General features: G+C 43.7%; 2 protein-coding genes across 18 annotated transcripts in view; one reads left to right on the top strand and one right to left on the bottom strand.

Annotated features, from left to right (window-relative positions):
* Positions 1-14,798, top strand: part of LOC147103203 (keratinocyte-associated protein 3-like) — a 213,278-nt gene that overhangs the window by 82,649 nt on the left and 115,831 nt on the right. The gene's annotated exons all lie outside the window — the stretch shown is intronic.
* Positions 1,546-14,798, bottom strand: part of LOC147103202 (hippocalcin-like protein 1) — a 207,291-nt gene continuing 194,038 nt past the window's right edge. Inside the window, exons 4-5 of the mRNA XM_085962624.1 lie at positions 5,349-5,454; positions 1,546-3,267 (exon numbers count right to left, since the gene is read on the bottom strand). Coding sequence (XP_085818750.1) covers positions 3,170-3,267; positions 5,349-5,454 — 204 coding nt within the window. The 3' untranslated portion in view covers positions 1,546-3,169. The remainder of the gene's footprint in view (positions 3,268-5,348; positions 5,455-14,798) is intronic.

Below are 14,798 nucleotides of genomic sequence, written 5' to 3'. Positions count from 1 at the left end.
CACATAATAATACAAAAAGAACAGTCAAGCGTTACACCTCTCAGGAAAGGTGAGCAGGCTGGGTCACTTTTCTCTCTGAAGGGTGAACTAATAGAGGTCATTATTATTATGAAAGGTTTTGATAGAGTCAACACAGAGAGAGTGCTTCCACTTGTGGGGAAGAGCATAGCTAGAGGCTAGAACTAGAAACTAGTTTAACATAGTCACCAAGAAATCAAATAGGGAATTCAGAAGAAACTTCTTTACCCAGAGTGGTGAGAATGTGGAACTCGCTACCACAGGAAGTGGTTGAAGTGAAAAGTCTAGATGTATTTAAGGGGGCACTAGATAAGCATATGAGGGAGAAGGGAATAGAGGGTTATGCTGATAGATTTAGATGAGGAAAGACGGGTTTCCCGCAGGTCCTACCAAACTTAACAGCAGGACCTGCTTTAACATTTTTCAAATGGTTTCCCACCCGGATAGCAGCTGGCTGCACATCGGGCAGGAAAGCAGCTGGTGAGTGGATAGCAGGTAAGTCGGTGATTGTGGGGGGGGTGGGGGGAAAGAGTCGGAGATCGTGGTGGTGGGGGGGGGGGGGAAAGAGTCGGAGATCAGGGGGGGGGTAAAGAGAGTCGGAGATCGTGGTGGTGGGGGGGGGGGGAGGAAAGAGTTGGAGATCATGGTGGTGGGGGGGGAAAGAGTCGGAGATCGGGGGGGGGCGGGGGGGAGAGAGTCGGAGATTGTGGTGGGGGTGCTGAGGTGGTGTAGTGGGGGTAGCCGGAGATCATGGGGGCGGTACAGTGAGCAGTCGGAGCTCACACTCCTGCTACTCCTGGCCCACAAGCAGTATTGTAAATGCACTTACTTCATGGATCCGGCCCTTCTTGCCTCCTTTTATCTGCCGGGATTCCTGAGCCCCAGGAAACCTGGCCTCCATGGGTTACAAATAAAAATTTAGAGAAAGTGCAGGCGCTCAGCCTCCTTAAACGATTTTCCTGACCACTCGTCTCCTGAGAACGGGTAGGTGGCCCAACCCCACCAACCTGCCTGCATTAAAACCAAAAGGGGGCAGGTTGGGGTTGGGTTTGAGAAATTTAACGTTTTTACCTCCCACCCACCCCGTCCTTGGGAGTTAAAATTCCCCCCCATTATCTCTAAACTACACATTCTCACAACTGCATTAGCGGGTAGTCAATCTCAATGAAAGATGATTATTTCTTGTGCTTTACGCAGTGGGGAAACATGGCCCTAAGTGCTCATTGTCTGAAGCCAAACTTCCACCTTGCTAAAATCATTAGCTTGATCACAAGCATCTATTGTGATCACCATATGATTCAAAATATGTTGAAATAAATATTTTAAAACCAAATGGAGGTTTAGTCTAGCCAAAAGCACCAAAATCTGCCCATTTCTACCAAGCACTAATTATTATTGGATCCAGGAAAGTAAAACACAGGACAGAAATCTCATTGACTTTGTCAAATTCAGATGAGCTGAACTTTGTTAAGACACCAGTTTAAAGAGGCTTCTAGTGGGGGAAAATAATGGCATTTCAATTCCTGCTTTAAAACAATTACATTTTAATTTAGAATAGTATCTGAAGATGAATTACATCAACACATTTTTTAAAAAATACATATACCTTTCAATACAACAATCCCCTATACCATGATATAACATGCACTGCGAATGGCTCCTCCTCCAGCTCTGAAGCCATGTAAAACACCCCTGCTATAACAGATTTTGTGTACTTATCGGGAGGATTAAGTGTATATCTATTCCAGTTTTGTTATTGTAACATAGTAAAGGTCCATCTAGCCCACCTATCCACAGTATTCCCTTGTGCATTTCTAATAGCCATGAATTCTGTTGGTCAATGAGTGTTGGCCATATTGTGTGGGAGAAGTGAAAGCCAGTGCATAAGTCAGCCTTACTTATGACTTTTACACTTGGAGGTGTCACTGGTGCATCAATGCAAGTGATCATTTACCACTTAGTCTAAAAATTTACTCACATGACTTTTCCATTAAGGTAATCTATATAATGTCATTTTACTGCACTTTATTCCATAGAGACAAGTACAAATCCAGTCTTATCAGACTTCTATGATTTGTTAGAACAACATTTTGGGGGGATTTGGAATTGGGTGAGTTGATCCTCTTCCTCCACTACCCCCCCCCCCACCCGCCCAGCCACCTCCCCCCAAACTGTTTCCCCCTTCCCACCCTGTGGTGAAATGGAATCTTAGAGATACGCCACATTTTCAGTTTGACAGGAGCTGAAGGAGAAAATAGTTTTCAACAATTTAGACAAGATCCAGTTGTAGTTTCTATTTAATGAGAGGCCACTTGCTCAACCGCCTCCAACCATGCTTTGGGAAACGGCAGACTTCGGAATCTTAGAAAAGGGAATGTATTTAATTTTATAAAACAGTGGTGCTTAATTGGAATGGGCTCTATTTTATAAAACCAAAATTATAGTCAGGGTACATGTTGAATACATGTCAACAGTCTCACTGTGAACATGAGGGCCACTCAAACATTCATTTTGCCCCCGCTTACACCTCACCTCGCAAGCACATTTGTAATATGTCTCCTGCTTTCTAAGCTTAAACTACATGTCCCACAGTGATCTGCGGCTCACCGAGTGAATCTGCTCATGGAGAAAAAAAAAGATTTTTCACATGCAGAGCAATGTGGAGCATTGTGGGAGTTGTAGTTGTTTTAGGTTTGCAACAAGAGCAAAAACTAGAGCAGCTACAATGTACTCAAAGCGTGTTCACAAGCTCCCATATATGGCATTTTAGGGAGTGGCATCTTTACATTCGTGATGTCATTTTTTTTTTTTATGTTCAGGTTGTGGGCCAATGTTGGACATGTGCATTATTCTGATCCATGGCGGAGAACATTATGCACTGCCCCCTAATGCCCTGAAAGTGTTGGCATGCCTGCTTTTTGAAGTGTCCATTGTACAGAAAACACAAAAACAAAAGTGACAATGCAGTGACTAAAAGCTCCTCTGAAGACAGCTTGGGTAGAATACACTATCCATGTTAGTCAATCACCCTCTTATGGCAGGAGGATCAATTCATGATGAGATGGAGGTCAGACAAAGTGTTGGCAATCCAGTTGGAATGAAAGCTCGTTCCTTTACTTCAGATGATCAGCGTGGATACTATCATGTCCCATTAGAACTGAGATGCACTGCTCGGGTCGCACTGTAGTAATCGTACAATGGATGGGTCACTCTTGGCACCTTTAATGAATTCTTCAAGGGACAATTTACCTGGAAGATATTTGTAAACAGGAAAGGAATACATTAACAAGCTAACATTTGGTTTTGAAAATAACAGGTAGTTTTCATAATAGGCAAGCCATGAATGTGGAATGTCTCACTTAAGTCGAAGAAGGGGGAGGAGGAGAACAAGTCTGCTTGATGTCAGTTTGTTGCCTTCGTTGCTACGCTGTAATTACTACTGACAAATGGGTGGTTAAAATTAGGAGTAAGAAGGGATGTCAGGAGGAAATTTTTGACATAAAAGTTAATAAATTTGTGCAGTAAATGACCAAGGAACGTCATTCAAGCAAATAGTATGCATAGATTCAAGTAAATTTGCTGTTAGTTTGGACGTTCCCAGCCTGCACCCACCACCCCCCCCCACAGCACCTCCCACCCCTCGCCTCCCCCCTCACCTCCTCCCACCCCTCGCCCCCCTTGTGTTCTCAGCAAAAAAGCAGTTTCTATAAACAGATCGAGTCTTTTATTATCTGAAACTTGCCCCCTTGTATGTGACATGTCAACCCCGATTTTAACTCCAGGTGGATTCCCCAGTTAAAATTAAAATTAAAATTCCCCGAGTTAAAATTACAATCGGGTTTCAATGGTGTCATCTGGCCGCAAAATGCATATGTAAAGAAGGACTCTGTTGGCTCCGGGCGGGTGTCCTTCAGGAGATCAGGTTAAAATTGCAGATGTTGCGATCATGGCGGCTTTTGGACAGGTAAGAGCCAGGGTGATTTTAACTGCCCACCTGCCAGGTTTCTGCTGAGCGAGTAGGGTTAAAAATCACCTCCACTGTCTCCAAGATCAACAACGACCAGCACCCTCTCCCCCCCACCAATTGTGGTGTATGGTATGCTGGAGATATATGGGATGCCCATCATGTCATCATGTCTCGCTTGAAAGGTAAAAAATGCCATACTGACAAACCTAGGCTAAAACTGCTTGGTCAGATTTAGTAACAGGTTAATTCACAGAAGCCAAAATGATTCTGCAAGTTACTGAATCAGCACAATGTTGTAATCAGTCTACAAGAGAAATGGTGTAAATGGCCATTTTTAGCTGGTTCTGCAGGACTCCTTTCTGGCTAGATGCATAAAAGCACATCAGGAATTGATTTGTGCATTCCTATGATGCCACCTTAAAAATAAAAGATCAGGGCAGCAGCATTTTAAATGTTAGAAATCAGTCAAAAGTAAAGTTAAATTAATACAAACAGAAGAGAGAGAATGTGCAAATTAGAAAGGGTACAGGGCAAGGAAAGATAGTGTTCAAAACTTATTTATAATTTTTGTACTGTTAGGGCTAATGATCAAATGGGTATATTTATTACTGTAATATTAGTGTTTTCTGGAGTTGAAATTAGTTCTCTGCAATATTTTAACTCGCTGGTTAGTGCATAGTGATAGTAGATTTGAGGTTAGGATCAGATCAGCCATGATCTTATTGAATGGTGGAGTAGGCGCGAGGGGCCGATTGGCCTACTCCTGCTCCTATTTCTTATGTTCTTATGTTCTTAAATTCCTATGTGTGCTATTTTAAGGAATTAGTTAATAAGGTTCACTTAGAAGGGTTAACAGTTTTTTTTTTTTTTTTTAAGAATAGCGTGCACAGAAATTTGATGCGAATGTGCTAACCAGTGCACCAAAAATAACGTACACGGGCTGAATCCCACATTAAGTGAGCTGCAAACTTAGAGAGAAATGATCAAACTAGGGAGGCTAAAAATCCCAAGAGCTACCATCATGCGGAGTTAAAATTGTCTTTTTCATTCTCTCATTAATTCTTAATGAGAAATAACAAGCACTTTTAGTCTTTAGTCCTTCTCTCAACTGACTTTACATTTTACTTTTTTTTAGTCCATTTGCTTTATGATTTTTGTGGCCCCCCACCCCGTAGAACGAAACACTACTCTTTATTTAACTACCACAGGCACAGGGACACAAAGACATACAGATGGGACAATGTCACATGAGTTCTTAGTGGCCTGCAGTAGGGCTTCTGATGTAAAGGCTAATGAAGATAGGGCAGAGTGTGAAGGTTGACAAATCTGCCTGAGAAATGGTGAGGAGTAGTTTGATCATTACCATCATTATTTGTGTCCATCTGTCTGAAGATTTTATCTGTTCTTTTCTCTGGTGTTGCTTCATCTTCAGGCATCTTCATCACGGTGGACACCATCTTGTAGATTGCCTGTCAAAATAAGAATGTCCAATAAATGGGTCAAATAGCATTTATCTTTCAATACAAGTTATACCTCTCCTCACTTAGCTCTCTTATTTGTCCATCTAATATTAAAGTATAGTTAGAAACAGCAAACGTGCTCAACTGTAGTTAAATAAAACTTTATTTAAAATCTGAATAATACAGAATTAAGAGACTTTTGAAGGGATTATACAACGCCTAAATAAATGGTAAACAATAGAGGCATGTGTTCTCAATGTGGACAATTAATTTCTTCACGTGTTACACTGCGTTTTTAACCTGTTTTTAACCGAAACCTGTATCGAAGGTAGGATTGCCAACTGTGGTTGGATGTATTCCTGGAGGTTCCATCACATGACCTCCTGCCTTCAACCGCCCCTCCCCCACACTCCCGCCATTGGTCACCCAAAATGTCCATCCTCGCGGCAATCCACCTTCCCACGCCAATTGGAAAGCAAACAGACTCTGAGTTAGCCAATTGGATGATTCTTCACTGTCAGTCAAACCGCCTTCACCCCCCCAACCCCCCTCTCCAATATTTTTATAACTAATAAACAAAAGTGTCCAAAGAAAATGAAAAAAAAAACAATTTTTTTTAATGCCCCTATGATTTTTCTCCTGGGTTGCAAACAGCAGTGTCCAGGAGATGAATCTTTAATTCATGGAGGGCTCCTTTGCAAAGCCCAAATTACAGGCATTTCAAGGCACAGAAAATGCATCATGCCCGAGAATCCCTGTAGAATGGATCTGCTTCACATTTAATGAGGTTTTTGTGGTTCAAATCAGAAATATGGTCTAAATTTTCCTCATTCGAAGTTAAATGGGATCTGGAAAGTTATTTCCAGTCCAGTGTTCAGAATTGGATTCTTGCTGAACTGTCAAGCCTAATAAAGCTAGATAACCTACAAACTCTTGGAAAATATATACAACTTTAAATGATAGAAAATTACGGGCTAGCTATGGTGGAAGTATAAACAAACTACGAATTTAATCACCTGCCATGGTTTCCTAATAGATAAACTCTTAACCACCCCTTCTCCCACCTCCCCCCACCCCGCAACATACACATACACAGGAGTCACTGGGTAACAATCGGGAGCTGTATCCCTGGGTGATTTATTGTTGGACAGCTATAGTGCTCTAACTGCTCTCCTGGCTGAAATCAACTAACTCAGCACAGATTGGGGCGGGAGGGTGAAATTTTATAAGGCCCGAAAATGTGCGTGGGCACAGTGATGCGAGATATGCCCATGTCCGTTCAGAAAGCACAGGCAGCACATGATTATAGCGTAAAGCCTAGTGACTGACGCGCTGCTGACTGGCTGTGCGCTCAGCAGGGGGCCCAATTTCATGTCGCTGGAGCGAGGCTGTCTTTACTTAAAGCTAGCCTGTTCCTTTTCAAGGCAGTCTCTAGCTCTTAAAGCTAAACTGCCTTTTGAATAAAAAAATTAAAATCCTTCAGAACTAGGCAGTCTGTAGCTCTTAAAGCTGAACTGCCTTCTGCTCGTAAAAAAATGCTTCAGCACTAATACAAATAGCTCAACAGGCCAAGGAAAGGGCACCCAGTGTCTCGGACGCAGCACTCGCGTTTTGTGCAGGGGGTCAACACTGAAAGAGAGGTCCCTATACCCACAGGGGGCCAGGAGGCCCTCCAGAAAGAATGATGTGGGACCAGATCACCGAGGCCGTCACTGCCAACAGTATCATCCTCAGTTGCTGGCGCCAGTGCCCAAAGAAGTTTCATGACCTCAGACGAGCGGTCAAGGTCAGTGAATGCATCTTCAAAAGCCGTCTCCTACCAACTGCACCACCAGCCTCACACACTGCTCAATGCACGACCCCACCCCTCTGACCCACCCCACCATCACTCACCCACCAATAATCTCTACCAAACACGAAGCACACCTCACATTCCAAGCTTCACCTCACCCCCTTGGTGGAGACGGTGCTGGCCATTCTTGGCAGAGGCATGGCTCAGTCCTTGGGCTAGTGACAGGGCTGAAAGAATACAAGATGCTGGTATCCTCATACGTTATTCTCCTTCTCACATCCCAGTTTCCCCATATCCCACAATATCTTCTGATGTACAAGCTGCACATGGTGTAAGCGTGCACCACTTGCTTTACCCGCCTCCCCTCACCACAACCCTACCCTTGCGCCTTCCTCATTTCAGACACCCAAGAAATCCAGCCTGCTCATAAGAACATAAGAAATAAGAGGAGTAGGCCATTCGGCCCCTCGAGCCTGCTCCGCCATTCAATGAGATCATGGCTGATCTGATCTTGGCCTCAACTCCACTTTTCTGCCTGTTCCCCATAAACCTCGACTCCTCTGTAGTTCAAAAATCTCTCTATCTCCGCCTTGAATATATTCAATGACTCATCCTCCACAGCTCTCTGGGGTAGAGAATTCCAAAGATTCACAACCCTTTGAGAAGAAATCATTCCTTCTCATCTCCATCTTAAATGGGCGACCCCTTATTCTGAAACTATTTCCCCTAGTTCTAGATTCCCCCATGAGGGGAAACATCCTCTCAGCATCCACCCTGTCAAGCCCCCTCAGAATCTTACATGTTTCAATAAGATCACCTCTCATTCTTCTAAACTCCAATGAGTACAGGCCCAACCTGCTCAACATTTCCTCATAAGACAACCCCTTCATCCCAGGAATCAACCTCGTGGACCTTCTCTGAACTACCTCCAATGCAAGTATATCTCCCCTTAAATAAGGAGACCAAAACTGTACGCAGTACTCTAGGTGTGGTCTCAACAACACTCTGTACAGTTGTAGCAAGACGTCCCTACATTTATACTCCATACCCCTTGCAATAAAGGCCAACATTCCATTTGCCTTCCTAATTACTTGCTGTACCTGCATGCTAACTTTTTGTGTTTCATGTACGAGGACACCCAGATCCCTCTGTACCGCAGCATTCTGTAGTCTCTCTCCATTTAAATAATATTTTGCTTTTCTATTCTTCCTACCAAAATGGATAATCTCACATTTTCCCACATTATACTCCATCTGCCAAATTTTTGCCCACTCACTTAACCTATCTATATCTCTTTGTAGACTCTGTCCTCACAACTTGCTTTCCCACCTATCTTTGTATCGTCAGCAAATTTGGCTACAGTACACTCGGTCCCTTCATCCAAGTCATTAATATAGATTGTAAATAGTTGAGGCCCCAGCACTGCTCCCTGTGGCACCCCACTAGTTACAGTTTGCCAACCTGAAAATGACCCATTTATCAGAACTCTCTGTTTTCTGTTAGTTAGTCAATCCTCTATCCATGCTAATATATTACCTCCAACACCATGAGCTGTTATCTTGTGCAGTAACCTTTCATGTGGCACCTCATCGAATGCCTTTTGGAAATCCAAATACACTACATCTACTGGTTCCCCTTTATCCACCCTGCTCGTTACATCCTCAAAGAACTCTAATAAATTTGTCAAACATGATTTCCCTTTCATAAAGCCATGTTGACTCTGCTTGATTTTATGATGATTTCTAAATGTCCTGCTACTACTTCCTGAATAATGGATTCCAGCATTTTCCTAATGACAGATGTTAGGCTAACTGGCCTATAGTTTCCTGCTTTCTGTCTCCCTCCTTTCTTGAATATGGGTGCTATATTTGCAGTTTTCCAATTCACTGAGCCCTTTCCAGAGTCTAGGAAATTTTGGAAGATTACAACCAATGCATCCACTATCTCTGCAGCTACTTCTTTTAAGACCCTAGGATGCAGGCCATCAGGTCCAGGGGACTTGTCAGCCTTTAGTCCCATTAGTTTGCCTAGTACTTTTTCTCCAGTGATAGTTTTAAGTTCCGCCTTTGCTTTTGCCCCTTAATTTTCCACTATTATTGGGACGCTTTTAGTGTCTTCTACTGTGAAAATGATCCAAAATATTTGTTCAAAGTCTCTGCCATTTCCCATTATTAATTCCGAAGTCTCATCCTCTAAGGGACCAATGTTTACTTTAGCTACTCTCTTTCTTTTTATATACTTGTAGAAGCTCTTACTGTCTGGTTTTATATTTCTTGCTAGTTTACTCTCAATCTATTTTCTCCCTCTATTATTTTTTTGAGTCATCCTTTGCAAGTTTCTAAAAATTTCCCAATCTTCTGGCCTACCACTAATCCTCGCAAAATTGTATGCCTTTTCTTTCAATTTGATACCCTCCTTAACTTCCTTAGTAAGCCACAGATGGTTCATCCTTCTCGTAGAGTCTTTCTTTCTCCCTGGAATATATCTTTGTTGAGTTATGAAATATCTCCTTAAAAGTCTGCCACTGCTTATCTACCATCTTACCTCTTAATCTATTTTCCTAGTCCACTTTAGCCAGCTCCGTTTTCATAGAGTCATAGAGTTATACAGCACAGAAAGAGGCCCTTCGGCCCATCGTGCCCGTGCCGGCCATCAAGCCCTGTCTATTCCAGTCCCATTTCCCAGCACTTGGTCCGTAGCCTTGTATGCTATGGCATTTCAAGTGCTCATCTAAATGCTTCTTGAATGTTGAGGGTTCCTGCCTCTACCACCCTTTCAGGTAGTGAGTTCCAGATTCCAACCACCTTTTGGTTTTTCCTCAAATCCCCTCTAAACCTCCTGCCCCTTATCTTGAAACTATGCCCCCTGGTTATTGACCCCACTAAGGGGAAAAGTTCCTTTCTATTTATCCTATCTATGCCTCTCATAATTTTGTACACCTCAATCAGGTTCCCCCCTCAACCTTCTCTGCTCTAAGGAAAACATACCCCAGCCTGTCCAGTCTCTCTTCATAGCTGAAGTGCTCCAGTCCAGGTAATATCCTGGTGAATCTCCTCTGCACCCTCTTCAATGCAATTACATCCTTCCTATAGTGTGGCGACCAGAACTGCAAACAGTATTCCAGCTGCGGCCTAACTAGCGTGTTGCACAGCTCCATCATAACCTCCCTGCTCTTATATTCTATGCCTTGGCTAATGAAGGCAAGTATCCCATATGCCTTTTTAACCACCTTATCTACCTGTCCTGCTGCCTTCAGGAATCTATGTACATGCATACCAAGGTCCCTCTGATCCTCTGTCCTTCCTAGGGTCCTACCATTCATTGTGTATTCCCTTGCCTTGTTAATCCTCCCAAAATGCATCACCTCACACTTTTCAGGGTTAAATTCCATTTGCCACTGTTCTGCCCATCTAACCAACCCATCTATATCATCCTGTAGCCTGAGGCTTCCCTCCTCGCTATTTACCACTTCCCCAATTTTTGTGTCATCTGCGAACTTACTGATCATACCTTTTACATTCATATCTAAATCATTAATGTACACTGCAAACAGCAAAGGACCCAGCACTGATCCCTGTGGCACACCACTGAACACAGGCTTCCAATCACAAAAACAACCTTTGACCATCACCCTCTGCCTCCTGCCACTAAGCCAATTTTGGATCCAATGTGCCAAATTGCCCTGGATCCCATGGGCTCTTGCTTCTTGACCAGTCTGCCATGTGGGACTTTGTCAAAAGCCTTACTGAAGTCCATGTAGACTACATCAACTGCAGTACCCTCATCCACACACCTAGTCACCCCCTCAAAAAATTCAATCAAATTGGTCAGACATGATCTCCCCCTGACAAAGCTATGCTGACTATCCTTGATTAATCCTTGCCTCTCCAAGTGGAGATTAATTCTGTCCCTCAGAATTTTTTCCAATAATTTCCCTACCACTGACGTTAGGCTCACTGGCCTGTAATTCCCTGGTTTATCCCTACTACCCTTCTTGAATAATGGTACTACGTTAGCTGTCCTCCAGTCCTCTGGCACCTCCCCTGTGGCAAGAGAGGTTCTGAAAATGTGTGTCAGAGCCCCTGCGATCTCCTCCCTTGCCTCACACAGCAGCCTGGGATACATCTCGTCTGGGCCTGGGGATTTATCCACTTTTAAGCCCACTAAAACTGCTAGTACCTCCTTCCTCTCAATACTAATTTGTTCAAGTATATCACAATCCCCCTGCCTGATTTCTATGCCTAAATCGTCCTTCTCCATAGTGAACACAGATGCAAAATATTCATTTAAAACCTCACCTACATCTTCTAGCTCTACACAAAGATTGCCACTTTGGTCCCTAATGGGCCCTACTATTTCCCTGGTTATCCTCTTGCCCTGAAAATACTTATAAAACACCTTGGGATTTTCCTTTATTTTGCCCACCAGTGTTTTTTCATGCCCCCTCTGCGCTCTCCTAATTTCTTTTTTTAAGTACCCTCCTGCACTTTCTATACTCCTCTAGGGCTTCCACTGTTTAGTCCTTTGTATCTGCCAAAAGCCTCCCTTTTTTTCCTAATCCATTCTTGTATATTCCTCAACATCCAGGGTTCCCTGGGCTTGTTGGTCTCACCCTTGACCTTTCCGCGAACATGTTGGCGTTGTACTCTCTCTATTTCCTTTCTGAAAGACTCCCACTGCTCTGATGTGGATTTTCCTACAAGTATCTGATCCCAGTCCACTTTGGCCAGATCCTGCCTTATCATATTAAAATCAGCCTTCCCCCAATTTAGAACCTTTATTTCCGGTCCATCTTTGTCCTTTTCCATTGTAATTCCCTTTATTTAAGTTTAAAACACTCAAGTTTCTCACCCTCAAAATGAATGTGAAAATCTATCATGTTATGTTCACTCTTCCCTAGAGGATCCTTTACTATGAGATCACTAATTAATCCTGTCTCATTACACATTACCAGATCTAAAATAGTCCGTTCCATGGTCGGTTCCACAACATATTGTTCTAGGTAACTGTCCTGAATACACTCTATGAACTTACCCTCAAGGATACCTTTCCCAATTTGATTTGTCCAATCTATATGAAGATTAAAATCATCTACGATTATTGCAGTACCTTTCTTACAAGCCCCCTTATTTATTGGTTTATACTTTGTCCTATAGTGTAGCTACTGTTAGGGGGCCTATAGACTACTCCCACCAGTGACTTCTTTCCCTTATTTCTTATCTCCACCCAAACTGATTCTACATCTTGATCTTCCGAGCCAAGATCATTTCTCACTACTGTACTGATCTCATCCTTTATTAACAGAGCTACTCCATCTCCTTTTCCTTTCTGCCTATCCTTCCGAAATGTCAAATACCCCTGGAATATTTAGCCTTGGTCACCTTGCAGCCACACCTCTGTAATGGCTATCAGATCATACCCATTTATTTCTATTTGTGCTGTCAATTCATCTATCTTGTTATGAATGCTGCGTGTATTCAGATAAAGAGCCTTTAATTTTGTCTTTTTACCATTTTCCCTACTCTGACCCCATTTGCTGGTGCACTCTTATGCTTGTACGCTCTGTCCCTTCCTGTCACACTCTGGTTATCATTACCCCTATCGCTACCCTACACTATTGCCTTGTCATTTCTCTTTAACTTTCCAAGTTTCCCCTCACCTGAACCCTCCCCCCCTCACTATTTAATTTAAAGCCTTATCTACAGCCCTAGTTATTCGATTTACCAGGACTCTGGTCCCAGCACGGTTCAAGTGAAACCCATTCCAACAGAACAGCTCCCTCTTTCCCCAGTACTGGTGCCAGTGCCCCATGAATTGAAACCCATTTCTCCCACACCAATCCTTGAGCCATGCATTCAACTCGCTAATCTTATTGACCCTAAGCCAATTTGCTCGTGGCTCAGGTAGTAATGCAGTGGTTGACCAAGAATAGGGAGCGTGAAGAAGAAGAAACACCATCATTCGATTTCACACTCCCAGCCACTAGCTCCTCGAGGTCGTCCCGCAAGGCCATCTGCGGTGTCCCCAACTAAAAATCTGAGCCTTCCACCAGCCATGCTGCAGCCACTGGGGTAGCACTGCGTAACAGCACTAGGATAGGCAAAGGCACATGCAAGACAGTCACTAAGGGAATGCACAAGGGTGATTAGTTGATTTTTTGATGCAATATTGAATGCATATATAGATAAAGTTGGATTGGAATGTTTTTTTTGTGGTGGCTTTTATTTCAGCATTGTGGCCAAGAGGACACTGTGATGCTCAGTATCAGAGGGAAGGTAAGGTATGGGACAAATGTTGAAAGGGGAATTGGGGTTGTGTTCACTGGTACAGCAGGTGGATGATTCGATCCCGGCTAGAATGGGGCTGTCTGGGTTGCTTCCTCCTCTTCCGCTTCCTCCTCCCTCTGCGGGCATCTTTGCTGCCTCTGCTTCATCTCCATGTGATGTTGCAGCCCAAGCGGGACTGCAACCAGAGCCCCCAGGACTGGGAGCAAGTGGTCTTCTCAGAGGTCTTCCTTTAACAGCCAAAGCCTTCCAAACATCCAGCAGCACTCCCTACACACTTTAGCAACTTTTTAAATGTATTGCACCAAACCACTACTCCAATAAAATGTTTAAAAAAAAAGTCCAAAAGGAAAAATCTAAACTTACCTGAAAGCAATGTTTCCCATAAATTTTTTGGTGTGGAGATGCCGGTGTTGGACTGGGGTGGACAAATGTAAGAAGTCACACAACACCAGGTTATAGTCCAGCAGTTTTATTTGAAATCACAAGCTTTCGGAGCGCTGCTCCTTCGTCAGATGAAGTGCATCTCCACTTCACCTGACGAAGGAGCAGCGCTCCGAAAGCTTGTGATTTCAAATAAAACTGTTGGACTATAACCTGGTGTTGTGTGACTTCTTACATAAATTTTTTGGGGGACTACACGGCCCCATTAAGGGGCTACCCAGCCCATTCACCGAACTTTAATATTGCAAAAGTCAGTCCTGGGCTGAGTGGGACTGGCGGAGAGCTGCACGGCTTATAAGGAACGTTGCATGAAAGATGTGTGTGTCCCTTTAAGAAGCACTGGCAGCGTCTCTGTAGTACTGTTGCCACGCATGTTCTTCCGTGTGTGGTTCGGAGAGGGAGGTATCAAGAGCGGCGATGTCCAAAATCAGAGTCGTGCATCAATTCAGGCGTTGCACGCCGACTGACGTCACGATCTGCATCATTTAAATGTGGGCAGCAAGCGCAGGCAATGGCAGCGAGCGCAGGCAATGGCAGCGAGCGCAGGCAATGGCAACGCTGCCGACCTGCCCAAAATGGCGGCGGCTGTGTTCCGCAATGGAAGAGGGCAAAAGCGAGGCAGCCGCCATTTTTCAGCAAAACTGGTCTTAACGGCCGGCACTAAACCTCCAATTTCACAGCCTGGGAATACAACGGGGGGTTTTCTGGCCGGAGAGAAACTCTTCGGATACAGACAGGGTGATTTTCATCTGTCCTATTTTTCCAGCAGGAATGGGGTGGTAGGCTGAAAATAAAAATAGCCTCCAGAGGGCTTTGTTCATGGAACCTGACAA

This window comes from Somniosus microcephalus, chromosome 20, assembly GCF_052327205.1.
Source record: "Somniosus microcephalus isolate GS21.2 chromosome 20, FLI_Smic_1.0, whole genome shotgun sequence".
Classification (NCBI taxonomy): domain Eukaryota; kingdom Metazoa; phylum Chordata; class Chondrichthyes; order Squaliformes; family Somniosidae; genus Somniosus; species Somniosus microcephalus.
The sequence above is the reverse complement of the archived record's forward strand: the minus strand, read 5'-3'. Positions and strand labels throughout refer to the sequence as shown.